The 14,736-nt window shown below is 37.5% G+C and overlaps 1 protein-coding gene across 1 annotated transcript in view; it reads right to left on the reverse strand.

The window, feature by feature from the left end:
- Positions 1 to 14,736, reverse strand: part of LOC107045530 (trafficking kinesin-binding protein milt) — a gene marked incomplete at its 3' end in the record, with an annotated part of 72,930 nt that overhangs the window by 41,629 nt on the left and 16,565 nt on the right. The window contains exon 2 of the mRNA XM_015267835.1: positions 9,440 to 9,516. Coding sequence (XP_015123321.1) covers positions 9,440 to 9,490 — 51 coding nt within the window. The remainder of the gene's footprint in view (positions 1 to 9,439; positions 9,517 to 14,736) is intronic.

The raw sequence follows: 14,736 nt of genomic DNA on the forward strand, positions 1-14,736 counted from the left end.
CTCTCTCTCTCTCTCTCTCTCTTGAAATGGATAAACAGAGAAAAAAATGATTACGAGTCTTGAGAGACGCATATCGTATGCTTCCTGACACTCCGCCTGATCAGACAAAAAATCTGAAGAACTTGACAGAGAAGAACATCAAACTTTTGAATAAATATCTTAGAAGAGTGGAATCAACTGGTGAAAGAAAGTGGTATTCAAGCGGCGATCGCGGAATTATTCTGGTTCAGAGAAGCTTTCAAGTTGCATATCAAGCATGGTGGTGGAACGAAGAGCAAAAAATCATCGAAGAAGATTTTAAAACGAGTGCAATGGAAGGACCTACAATCCTACAATCAGCATTCAAAGATTGTATAGGACAGGAGCTGTTATTAATTTAGTTCACAAAGATGTTCGATCATTCCTTCAAGATTGCAAAGTGCTGGTTCTTTCACATTTGAAGAATATTTTAGCTGATGAGGGAAGTTTAAGAGTTAATTGTGTGCTCTCATGCAAATTCTCCATTGTTCGGTTAGATGAAATGGAGGAGGAAACAAAACACTTCATAACGAACAAGCAGATGATTCTCCAGTCAACCGATTTAGATGATTGGTTCAAAGAATCCGTCTTTGATGATGTTATGGCAAAGCAAGAAGACTTTCAAGAGACTGGTTCTGGCTGGACATTGACTGAGCTCATCAATTTAATGGTCAATATGAATAAATATGACCCTCTAGAAGGTGGAGACTCAATATTCATCGAGTTACCAAAGGACATTCAAGCGAAGAAAGCTGTTGTTAATATAAAAATTAGTCATCAGTTCTGTTTCTTGTGGGCGGTTACAGCAGCTCTTCATCCAACAAACGTTAAAGGACCTCTACCAGGTTCATATCCCGATTTCCGCAATAAACTCAAATATGAGGGACTCAACTTTCCAATGACGCTCAAAGCTATTCCCAAATTTGAAGAAATGAATGATCTGAGCATCAATGTTGATGGGATTGAACCATGCGGTCGTAGCAACACAATCTTCCATGTATATCTGAGTAAGAAAATCAGTACTCGAGAAACTATCTACCTACTAATGATTGAGAGCAATCAGAATGAAGCTGAAGTATCGCTCTTTCATTTCGCATGGATCCGTAATCTATCACGTTTGGTTAGTTCTCAAATCTCTCGACTAAATGTTTTACATGGTTATGTGATCGATGTCTCTGTCACTTTAGACATTAACATTCATTTGAGAAACACAAAGAAGATTGCGCAAACTTGAATAAAATACGGATGGTAATGCCCGAAGAGAAAGATAAAATTCTCAAGTTCAAGAATTTTAAGCTTGCTGAAGCAGTTCCATTCGTTGTCTATGCAGATTTGGAATGTATCATAGACTCCAGAGAAGATGATCATCATATTCCCCATAGCGCTGCATTTTATGTGAAATGTACTTTCGAAGACTCACTATTGGAATTCAAAATTCAGCGGGGGTTTGATTGTATTGAGTGGTTTACGACAAAGGTGAAATAGTTGGCATGTACAGTAGACTCACATTTGAAGAACAATGTGAAAATGGAAATATTATCAGATAAACAAATGAATGACTTCCAATCTGCAACGGTGTGTTATATCTGCAAGAAACCTTTCATCAAAAGCGATAAGGTTCGACATCATAATCATCTAACAGGAAAATATCGTGGAGCTGCGCATAACAGTTGCAATTTGGTTTATCAAGATTCCCACACCATTCCGATCGTATTTCATAATCTCTCTAGTTATGACGCTCATTTCATCATTCGAAGTATTGCAACATCATTCGAAGGTAACGTGAAAATTCTTCCGGTGAATAAGGACCGATATATCTCTTTCACCAAATATGTTGCAAACACTTGTGTGAACTTGCGCTTCATTAATACATTGATGATTGGGATAAATTAGACGAAACTGAATTACCAGACGACGAAGATTTTTATTCGAAATTAATGGATCAACATATAACTGATAATGATTATCAGCATGCTATTAACGTATGGAGTGCATTCAATATGAGCACATTGGGAGAGTATTCAAATCTTTATCTATAGACGGATGTTTTATTGTTAGCTGATATTTTTGAGAATTTCCGTTCTAATTGCTTTTCCACTTATGAACTGGATCCACTCCATTACTATACAGCGCCAGGATTAGCTTTCTACGCTATGCTTAAACATACAGGAGTAAATTTGGAGCTTTTGACTGATCCTGAAATTATATAATTCATAGAAAAAGGTATCAGAGGTGGAGTATCACAATGTGCAAATAGATATGCTCAAGCGAATAATCCATTCATGGGAAAATCCTACAATGCATCCTCAGAAACATCTTATTTGATGTATTACGATGTGAATAATTTATATGGGGCTGCGATGAGCGTCAGTTTGCCATGTGATTCATTTGTATGGGTTGATAGTAATTCGGTAGATATTCTAAATGTTCCAGATGATTCTCCGGTGGGCTACATCCTTGAATTTGATTTAGAGTATCCCACAGAATTGCATGAATCGCATAAAGATTTCCCACTCTGTCCTGAACATTTCATTCCTCCTGGGAGCAAACATGCGAAATTAGCGACCACTCTCCTCCCAAAAGAGAAATATGTGATACATTGCAGGAACTTGAAACAATACATAGATCTTGGGATGAAATTGAAATGTATCCATCGTATTTTGAAATTCAATCAAAAGCTCTGGTTGAAATCTTACATTGATCCGAATACTAATAAGAGACAACAACCAAAGAATGAATTCGAAAAAAACTTCTATAAATTTATGAATAATGCCGTTTTCGGGAAGACGATGGAAAATGTCAGGAATCAAAAAGATATCAAACTTATCACACATTGGGATGGCCGATATGGTGTGAAAGCGCTCATCGCAAAACCCAATTTTCACAGTTGTTCTGTATTTGATGAGGATATGATGATTATTGAAATGAACAGAACATCAGTTTATTTTTTAAAAAACCATCTACATTGGATTCACAATCCTCGATGTGTCAAAAACTATTGATGTATACCGACACAGACAGTTTGCTGTATTTGTTCAGAGTACCAAATATCTATGAGTGTATTATACAAGATATAGAAAAGTTCGATACCTTTGATTATAACTTCGACAATGAGTATGGGATTCCACTGAGGAATAAAAAAGTATTAGGACTAATGAAAGATGAGAACAATGGAAAAATTATGGTTGAGATTGTAGGATTACGAGCAGACGCATTCAGGATGCTGGATGATGATAAGGCTAAGAAGAAAGCTAAGGGTGTCAAAGCTGCTACACTCAGGAAGATCACGTTTAACGATTATAAGAACTGTCTCCTTGATAATGAGTGTAAAAAACATGAGGTGCACACAATCTGTCAGAAGAAATCAGTATTGAGTTGGGAGGACGATAAGAGTATCATTTCACGCTATACAACAGATACTCTGCCTTGGGGATATATCAAACCACTTGTATAATTATATATGGATATTTTGATAGATTGTCAATTCAAGATAAAGATAAAATAAATATGAATATCAAAGATTTTGTGTTTTTTTCAACTTTATTTCCAATTAACAAAAAAAAATGTACATATGCATCGAATAGATGAAATAAGACAAAAAATTGTATACATTATACATCAGATGCGTTGATCCAACTATTATGAGAATCATCGAAGCCTAACCACTTCACATACAATTTATTTCCTTGTTTTTTAATCACTTTTTCGATAAGGTAGACATCTGGATATTTCACTTTAGCTAATTCTTCCTCATCTTAGGTGTGTGAATATGACTCCGCCCTCTCCCAACAGATGTCGTTTTTAGTATTGCTTACGTGCACTAATAAATGGCAACATTTGTATTCGATAGTACTTTATGTCAGCTGCAAAACGCACTATGTGACATTTAATTGAAATGTAAGCAACAAGTGTTTTTACCTCCGTGACAATGTTGGTTTTCGTTCCAACTAAACATCATTTGCGGGAAGTGTTATTACACTATTATATTGCAAAGAAAAGTGTAGCGGAAACTCATCGTTTGGTTGTGGGGATTTACGGTGAGCATGCTTCATCTAATACAACTTGCAAGGAATGGTTTCGACGATTTCAAAATAATGATTTTGGCACTGAGGACAGAGAAGATGGAAAACCACCAAAAAAATTTCAAGATGCTGAATTGGAGGCATTATTGGCAGAGGATTCTTGCCAAACTCAATCAGAATTGGCTGCATCATTAAATGTTGAACGACCAACTGTTGCAAAGCGTTTAAACGCAATGGGAATGGTTCAAAAAGTTGGTAACTGGGTTCCATATGAATTGAAAGAAAGAGACATGGAACGGCGAAATACAATTTGTGAAATGCTCCTTCAAAGACAGGAAAGAAAAGGATTTTTGCATCGAATAGTCACAGGAGATGAAAAACGGATATATTATGAGAATCCTAAACGCCAAAAAGCTTATGTGAAGCTAGGTGAACCCGGCCCATCCCAGCCAAAAAGAAATATTCACAGTGCCAATGTCATGCTCTGCATTTGGTGGGATCAGAGAGGTGTTGTATATTATGAGTTGCTCGAACCCTCTCAAACTATCAATGGAGAAATTTACCGACGACAACTAATGCGTTTGAAGCGAGCCATAGAAGAAAAACGACCAGAATGGGTGAATAGGCCCAGTAAATTAATTCTTCAACATGACAATGCCAAACCGCATACCGCCCAAGTTGTGAAAAGATATTTAGATGGACAGGACTGGCAAGTGCTACTCCACCCGCCATATTCGCCAGACATAGCTCCTTCGGATTACCACTTATTCCGAACACTGCAGTTAGATCTTACGGGAGAACGGTTCACTTCATACGAAAGTATCAAAATTTGACTTGATAATTGGATCAGCTCAAAAGACCAGGATTTCTTNAGAGAACAGTTCACTTGATACGAAAGTATCAACATTTGGCTTAATAATTGGATCAGTTCAAAAGACCAGGATTTCTTCAGGCAAGAAATACGTAAATTACCTGAAAGATGGGCGAAGGTTGTAGCTGCAGATGGAGCATACTTCCAATAAACTTTTCTTTAATTTTCTAAATACGCAAATGTGTTTTATTTGAACAAAAAAGGGCGGAGTCATATTCACACACCCAATAGAACCTACCTTCAATTCGATTGTCCTGATAATCGAGCAATTTATAGGTAGTCAGTTCAATCCTCCTTAGGCGACTGATTTTAAAAATTTCAGTTGTCCATTTAGGAGTATAACCTTTTTCAAAGACATGTTTATATTTGCTGATTCTCACTTTATCATTGATTTTGAATTTCGGTCTACTAACTCTATTGTTCACAAATTTTCCATAAACTCGGTGATGCAGAAACTTTTCATTGGAATTGTTCACATTCTTTGGCTTCATATGAATTGTTCGATGTTTTGTATCATTATTAGATGATATGATTTCGGGAAGTATATCCAACCACCTGTATGATCCTCGAAGAGAGAATTTTTTCCACATTCTCTTTTTCAATGTACGATTGAATCGTTTACAAATCGATGCTTTTAAATTGCTATAAGTTGAATACATTTTTGTATTGAATTTCTGCACAAGACTTTGGAATTCTTTGTTATAGAATTCTTTTCCTTGATCGACATGTAGTTTTTGAGGTATGCTTCACTCGCGTCTGCAATTTGTTGTAGGACATGTTTCTCTTTATTCAAGATAGAACTTGCCATGTTAAATGTGCTCTGGATGCGACTGCTTGGAAAAATCATACGCATTATATATTTATAAAAGCATCGAATCCTCTTCGATAACGACCATAATTAAGTTCTCTATCCTTGTCGATCACTAAGAAGCTGTATTTATCAACATTCCAACATGAGGAACATATATGAATTAGTTGTAGGACATATGTGTATTGACATGACCTTCATAAATATGTCGCAGATTCTTATCATCTTGCGTAAATACGATTAATAAATTTGCATTATCACGTACAAGATGTTTTGGGATACGTGTATATATCTGACAAAGATAGAAACAATCAACATTACGGTGTCGTCCCATACAAAAAAATGCGGGCATATTATCTTGTCTTAAACATGCAACATTATCAAAGATGAAAATGGAATTAGAATGCGCATCTTCCGGTTTTATCACTTCTTCATGCTCGTTGAATGGAAAATATCTGATCATATTCGTTGCTTCTAGAACTTTTTTCAGGAACTCATACTTCGGTTGATTTAATGATTTCGAATACACGTAAACATGTTCGAATCTCAAACCATTTGGATATGTGATGAGCGCCAATAATGGATTTGTTTTGCCACAGTTAGAAGGTCCGCAAAAAATGGCACGTACTGTATTCGGTAATAATTCTCCATGACGTTTCTCTTTCATCCTATCATCCGCATTCTGTACTACTTAATCGAAATTGAAAATTGGTAACCTCAATTACTGTTCTGCGAACTTCATCCTTGATGAGTATTACTCATGGCTTCTCGCGTTCAACTGTGGTCAAAACATATAAATAGCGGATATATATACTATCCACAGCCATTCATATGCAAACTATGAAAGTGAAAGGATGTAAGAAAAGTGGAAGAGGAGTGTTCAATAAGATAATTGATAAATTACCCATCGAACTCCATATCCCCGGTTATCAATATTGTGGACCAGGAACAAAGCTGTCAGGACGATTAGCTCGCGGTGATCCTGGCATTAATCTTTTAGATAAAGCGTGTAAGAAACACGATATCGCATACTCAAAAAATCGAGAGAATCTTTCAGCTAGACATAGTAGTGATAAAGCATTAGAAGGGAAAGCGTGGAGACGTGTTAAATCGAAAGACGCAGGTGTGAATGAGAAAGCTGCTGCTTGGGCAGTAGCTAATACTATTAAAGCTAAAACAAGCTTGGGTTTTGGATTGAAGAAGAAAAAAGTGAGGAGAAAAACTACAAAACGCGGGAAAAATTTGGTGAAGAAAACGAAAACATGTGGCGCAGAAGAAATCGCCCTCAGAAAAATAATCAAAAAAGCGAAACAGTCGATGCACCCTGGGGATGCAATCAAATCAGCTCTTCAAGCTGCACGAGTTGCTGTCCGAAAAGCTGGGGGAAAGCGTTTCATAAAATCACCAAGAATATTACCAGTACCCGGAAAAATTGGTGGAGTACTACCTTTCTTGATTCCCTTACTTGCTGGTTTAAGTGCCACGGGCAATCGGCTGTATTTTAAGCCCTATAAAACCGGATTGGGATTTCATTTAAAACAAAAAAACTCATAAAGCTACCACACCGAGCTCTCAGTGATGCCGATATCATAAAGTTCTGCAAACTGATGAAAATTCCATATTTTCGAGGGGTTTATATGAGAAGCGGATTGCCTAAAAGCGGACCTCGGAAAAATGGATCAGCTATAGTCAATTTAGATGATAGAGATGGTCTCGGTACTCACTGGGTGGCATATAAGAAACGGAACAATGAAGTTATTTATTTTGATAGTTTTGGGAATTTACAACCACCAAACGAATTGATGAATTATTTCGGTATTGGTAGCCTTGTTAAATACAATTACCAGAAGTATCAAGAATATGACAGAATTATATGCGGTCATCTATGCCTTAAATTTCTCAATGAACAGTTATAAATATCGCTCACACTGATGTATAAAGTTAGTTCACAGCTGACAGCCATGGGTGAATCGATCACGTTGACACTGACGGGTACCTCTTCCATTTTGAAAGCGAATTATTTTCCTCCCATTAAATTATACCCCAATCATCACTATAGTTTGACTCTTGTTGAATTACTGACATTCAATTCGATTCCAAATATCACAGAAAGGAATAATAAATTCTACTACTCTGCTAATAAGAAGGAGTATACGATTAACATTCCACCAGGCAGTTATGAGATTGAATTGGTAGACTACTCTGATTCAATTGGTAGACTACTCGGATTCAATAATAGGATCTTATCACCTGATAAAACCCATGTATCGGATTTGCCAGTAAGTATTCTCAAGGTGAATTCTATATGTGGAGTGTAACATCACTGGAGGTGCTTATGTTAATGGAAAGAAAGTTCACATTATCCATGAATACTTTCCTACGGTGCCTCCAGGATATAAGATCGTTGAAATCCCGAAAAATCTCATTTACCTTCCGATCGTGGTCCAAGCAATAGATCATCTTCAGCTGAAATTTGTGGAACACACAACACTTGCATTGTAATGTAATACCGAGACAAAAAGATATTGTTTTCGAATCAGCACGCAGCTTTTTTTGGTGACATTGTTGATATCTAATCTGAGGGGGATTGGTGTTTCCATTTTTTTTAAATCGAATTGGTACAGCTCCATTCGGAAACTTACACCAATGGATTTGGTAGAAATGAGAAAAAGAAAAAGAGTTATAACACATAAAGAAACGGTCAGATGGCTTCTACCAAAAAAGCTCTAACCCCAGCTTATTTACGGTTCTATATCTCCCCTCAGCCCCTCGATAAAATGTTAATAGAAAAATTTTATTTATACATACTTGAATGAATTTAAAACATCACATTCAAAGAAACCATCAAAAAGCTCCCTTTCAGGGAAATTCATGAAAAATTCGAAATTTTTAACAATCATCATAAAAATCAAATCAACGAATATAGCTATCGTAATCATCTTTTACCTTCAGCTTAATGGTATTAAAACAAACATGTTAAACTATAATTGAATTAGATATCCCGGGAACTCTGATTTTCAAAAAAATACTGAATTTTTGCAAATTTTCAAATAGATCAAAATAACGATTACTGCTATCACCTTTGTCTTCGAACTCGGTCAAAAGGATATCCAAACAAATTTTTTAAGCTATCATTCAATTTAAAACATTCTTGTAACATAATATACTATTAAAATCACTTCCCTGGTCCAACCCAAAAATTTTGATTTCGCATAACTTCAAAAAAATTGCTTTTTTAATAACATTTTAAGGCATGCATGGAACACTTCTACATCATATTCAATTTTCACCGATATCGAAAAGAAGTCGATTGAAATAGTATGGAACGCCCCAAAACAATAAATACTCAAAGGATGTTCAAATACACACTCAAATGGTCACTTGGAAGTTTACAATTTTTATGTTTAGGGATAGAATCAGGGCTCGGAAACAATGAGATTCCCCTTCAGTTTCAAAACGATCATAAGCGTCAAATGGAAAGGAACAGTATAACAATCATAAGAGAATTTCATTTAGACTCTCGTCACTAATGAATATTGTCTTGGTCTCGGTTCGCACATTTTTAAAAAGTCTCGTCACGTCTTATTCGCCACTACACCGGAATTGGTCTTGGTCTTATATTTTCAAGAAATGAGTCCCTACTCTGAAGAAGATAGTTACTTGGCAAAAATTATACATTTTTTTATTTACTAAAACAACTTCCAATTTTTAAAAAATTACCTCCTCCAGAAGCCTTGTCACTGCCTCAATATCATTATAGGTCTTGGTCATTTGGCTCACTCGATTGCTGCATAGAACTGTAACGAAAACAATGAAAAACATTTACAAATGATTCATTTTTCGAAATTTCAGTAAAAACAAAACACATTCATTGAAGCTGTGAAGTTCATTCATATGCCTTCGAAAAGGCTCTTAATGCAAAGAGGCTGAATGAATACCGAAAACTAGGGATCTGAGTATCTGCGAAACCCGCCAACGTTACCTGCTCTGTCAATGAGAAAAATTATTTTTTCGGCCACTACCCTTCCATTAAAATAATTGAATTATTATTCAAATTTTGATATCATGCGTAAAATAATATAATGTGTTAATGTTTGCAGGTTTTGATAGAAACTCATAGTGCATACTTCGGATGTTGTTTTATAGAGAAAGTGCATCAGTGTCCTATTGATCCCTATGAATAACCAGAGAGGCGTTGCAGCGCAGTCGCATCTGTTCAACCCCACGTGGTGCATCACAGTTTAAAAATAAATACAAATTGATGGATAGTATCATACTTCCATGTTGGACAAAAGTGGACGAAGATATTTTGAGACATTGCAAAAGAAAGCAAGTGAATTTTCCAAAATTTACTTATGAAAGTCTGTAGCGAAGTGAAAACAAATAAGTTCCGCAATTCCATACAGTTCCTTTGGCAAATATTTCTGGTAATTATTGTTTTTGGGCAATAATGTCAGAAAATGTGCATGGGTAGTGGCGGTGGGGGGGATAGGATTCGGTGACTTGAGAAATTTTCAAAAACCAAATAGTACATTTCGTCATAGGGCCGAAATAGTTGATATGAGTGAGGCGGAATTCCTACGAGTGTGAAGTTGGCGGCCTGAAACGAAGCCGAGGGCTGCCAATCACACGAGCTGAAAATTCCCGTCTCACATGTGTCAAACAATATTTTTTGACAGTAATGTTACGTTCAGCGGTTGGCCGAACTGAGCCTTTTCGTTTACAAGTGAACAAAAAGAATTTTCGTTTCCTTTCCGTTTACGAGTAGGCAAAAAGGCACTTTTCGGCACGAGGTGAACGGCGCAGTAGTATCAAAAAGAATATTTAGGAAATGGAGTACAGTAGACTCTCGTTATAGTCACACGCATGGGGGAATAGGGAAACCAAATCCTTAGAATGCGACTACATTTCCCTACTCCACGCACTCACAACAATGCTCCTAAATGAAATTCTCGCTGAAAGCACTGGAGTGTTCAAGTTTCGAATTCCGTACGTGATGGAGTGGGAGAAACGCTCAAGCGACGAACAATTGATATAAGGGGAACTGCGACTATAACAAGAGCATATTGTAGTATTTTTTCTACGTTTTGTCTCAAAAAATACGTTATTCCTAAGATTAATGAACAATCAACAATAGTTTAACGATTAGTTAAAACGACTGAACTTTACATAGATTATTTAGGCAATGTTCCTAAAACTGGCAGGTTAACCCATTGCAGCACGGAGAAGTATCGATGTGCGGGAAATTGGGGGGGGGGGGCGTTTCTATTAGTGCGCTATAAAAGAAGCAAGGTGGCGCATGCACACTACTACAAAAAGAGTAAAAGAAGGGTATCGAGACGGGTCGCAGTGGATTAAGAGAAAATTTTTAAAGGTTTTCGCATTTATACTAAATGTTTCAAAGTTTTTTTTCATTGTATACTGAACACATTTTGAGTCTTGAGAAAGTGAACAGATTTAATTTCATCCTACTGTCATTCATATAATCAACCGTAAATTTGTATTGGAAAGGTACTCCTTTAAAGAATTACTCGAAACATATGAAGTCGTCAAGTGAAATGTATTCATCATTACTTAAAAACGCATAATTTTTATAATTGACCGAACCATCTTTGTGTAGTCGCTAATTTTATATCGATAATGATCATTTATACAATATAAACAACAAATGCCATCACATGTGCTGGTGCTTGCTATGAAGCAACATAAAATGACATTTCTGTTTTTATATTTTGTATTTTCAAATCATTTATTACTGACAAGAGATGCACGTGCATGGAGCTTCCGCTGGTGACCCAAGGAGAAACAGTGGTGTACCCGGACTGCAACCTCTGCATCCCCAGCAGGGCGTAACACCGGTCGATGAACCTGCCGATTTCTGGTGATTTTCATCCCTTATCGAACCATTCACATTTCCTTCAAAGACGTCTTCCGTTGTTCTTCGTATTTCTTCATCGTATTCGTATGGATCATCGTCATGATTTGAACAACCACTGCTCAAATCATGACTAGATGATGTTCCTGGCTCCGGAGTTATACACACACGAGATTCTGGGTTCCGATCCACCGTGAAAATGTCACGACCCAACCAGGGCCAATAAAAGCTGTTGGATTTTGAACGTATTTTGGCTATGTTCCTCAAGAAGGTAATGTGAGTGAGCAGAGGAAGAATATATTCGATTAAATCCCTGAACCCATTTTTTTTTTGTTTATGGGGATGAAATTTTGTTTAGATTTTACTAGTTCTTATCATGAATAAAATATTTTTTGTCATTCCGGCAGTGAGGGAGCGCTTTACGGACGCTACATGCTATCTACGTTATGACAAAATAGTATGTTTCGATGCGAGTGAGACAGAGCACGAGTGTGAAGTTGGCAGCCCGAGGCGAAGCTGAGGACTGCCAATAACGTGAGCTGAAAATTCCCGTCTCACATGGATCGAGCAATATTTTTTGAGAGGGATATTACATTTAGCGAGTGGCCGAACTGTTTTTTTCGTTTACTTTTTGGCACGAGGTGCACGTAGCAGCAATATAAAAAAAAATTATTCGGCCCAAGTAGTATATTTCAGGGCGAGCGCCATGGGTTTTTTACTCGCGTGGAGTTGACGTCCGAGCCGAAGGCGAGGATTGGCTAACTAGGCGAGTAAAAGAAACCCGTGGCACTAGTCGTGAACGATATTTTTTCGTAGTGATTTTGACTTTTACGAGTTTAAGAAAGGGTCCATACGAATCCCCAGACGAGGAAAAGTGAAAGTCAGTACGAAAAAAAACTTTTCTGGCGAATATGAAGTTGCAGACTGAGCCGAAGGCTTATGTCGAAGTGCACTATTATGTCCCAGACGTGCTGACAACGAACAACGAACCGCAAAACACGAACTACGAATCATGAATCAAACCACAACGGAGGCGGTCACCCACCAAGTACATTACTACGGAAGCCCGGTCGTGCCATCGAGCGGAGAGAGTGTGAAACCCAGGTGCATTTTGGGTTACTGACAGTCCGTCGTAATCTTGGCTTGGTTGGCTTGACTTGGCTTGACGCTGCCCGATCCTATTTGATGGACAATAGTAGCGAAGGACATCACGATAAATATTTCGAAATAAATCCCGAGAATTGTTTTACAACAGAAGGACTTAATGAGCAGAAGCAACGTCGTTCTTTATCCAAAGGTATGTAAAGATATAATTTCACAAATTATTCATGATTGTGAGGTGTACGTATGCACCATAACCTTCAAACTAATCCGATTTTATGAAATCATTCGCATCAAAATACTCTGATCACAAAAAAAATCGAATGTAACATGTGACATGTTTATTGTTTACACAATAATCTCAGTTATTATTGGGTTTGGGGGGAATTTCTGGAGAGAAACATTTTCTGGGGGTATGTAGTTCTCTACCATGTATGGGCCATTGTACAGAACCATGTGCTCCCCAGAAAATGTCTTTTAACATTTTTAGATGAACCGAAGCGGACCTCAAACATTTGCCAAATGAAAAGGGACTAAATATTCCATTGAAAGAAAAAAATTAAAATCTCTTTATCTCTTATCATTAATGAATTATCTCAGTAATTATTGGGTTTTGGGGAGAATTTCTGAAGACATTCCTTGTAGAGCATCATGTGCTCGCCAAAAATGTCTTTTAACAATTTTAGATGAACCGAAGGGGACCCCAAATATTTGCTAAATGAAAAGGTTCTCTACACATTCACATGGTAAAAAAGTAAAAAATTCCATGTTTGTTATTTCTGTAATTAAGTCGGTTGTTATTGGATTTGTGAGAAAATTCCTTTTGAAATTTTTTTGAAGTCTGCAATTTTGTATTCTTTCCAAATGGACGAAGTTTTGGTTACTCACTTCGGAGAGAAGATTGGACTCCCAGTGAATTCTAATGGGAATTTAAACCTGAACGATCTCCAACAGTATTTCCGCAGCTCAAAATTTGCTATATATTGATGATAAGGGAAATGCGCGTGGGTTACGTATTGTGGACGGAGAAATTCTGCTTAATCCCAACATCAAACGTTATGAGGTGCGTATTGGACCTAACCCTTGTGGACCTCAACTGCAAAAAAAGAAACGAATCGTAGAACTTGTAAAGGAGTTGAAAGACACAAGCGGGTTGAAATCAGCTAAAAAAAGGAAAGCAAATGATCCCAACGACTCCCCTCCAGCTTTAACGAATCGTCCATCTGGACGTCCAGCATCTGCAGCAGTGAATCTGCAGTTGGGTAGATTCCACAAATTCCAGGGTCAAAGTACTCCTACCCAAATCAAATCTCCTTTTAATGGACTGGCCACTATTGCACTGAGCAGATCGTCAGAATATCTTGCTGAGGACATTTGTCGATTGGGCCAAGCTACTTTTGCTGATGGCAATGCTTGGAATTCAGATGACAATACGTTCTCCATTGGAACATTCAGGGAGAATTTCATGATGGGTTTCAAAGACGGACAGAATCAAACGTGTGATTTCTGGAAGTACGTTGGAGATTCAAAATTCAACATCTCCAAAAGCAGACTATATTTATATAGTGAACCCAAAGACGATATTTCAAAAGGAGGGAGTTCTCCAGAGCCATCTCCAGTGATTCCCAAGAGAAATCAGTACTCGTCGAATTCCACAGCATCATCGAGCTCTGTTCCAAAAGAACAAATGAAAAAACAACAGAAGAAATCCAGGGCATTGACTTTTGCACTGCTAACTGAGATGACAGGGATCGTTGATGGTGTTGTCAGTTCTAATCCACCGGGGTCTTCAGTTCGTCCATCTCGAGATGAGATAACAGTTACTGCTTCTCTGGGAGACACGATTGCTTCGCGTGCTCTTGAGGCTTCTTCGAGTTCACAACACCCCAACTCTTCAGTATCTCGATCGCTTCCGACGGTCTGTGCGTCCACCAACCTTCCAGCTGGCCTCGGACGTCGCAATAAGAAGAATGAATTAGCAGAAATCTCCCAATCATTCTTAAAACCCATTGGTGGTTCTCCCCCACCTGTCCTCCTAGAA

The sequence above is a fragment of the Diachasma alloeum genome, unplaced genomic scaffold (genome assembly GCF_001412515.2).
Source record: "Diachasma alloeum isolate Michigan unplaced genomic scaffold, Dall2.0 Dall_scaffold_00981, whole genome shotgun sequence".
Classification (NCBI taxonomy): Eukaryota; Metazoa; Arthropoda; class Insecta; order Hymenoptera; family Braconidae; genus Diachasma; species Diachasma alloeum.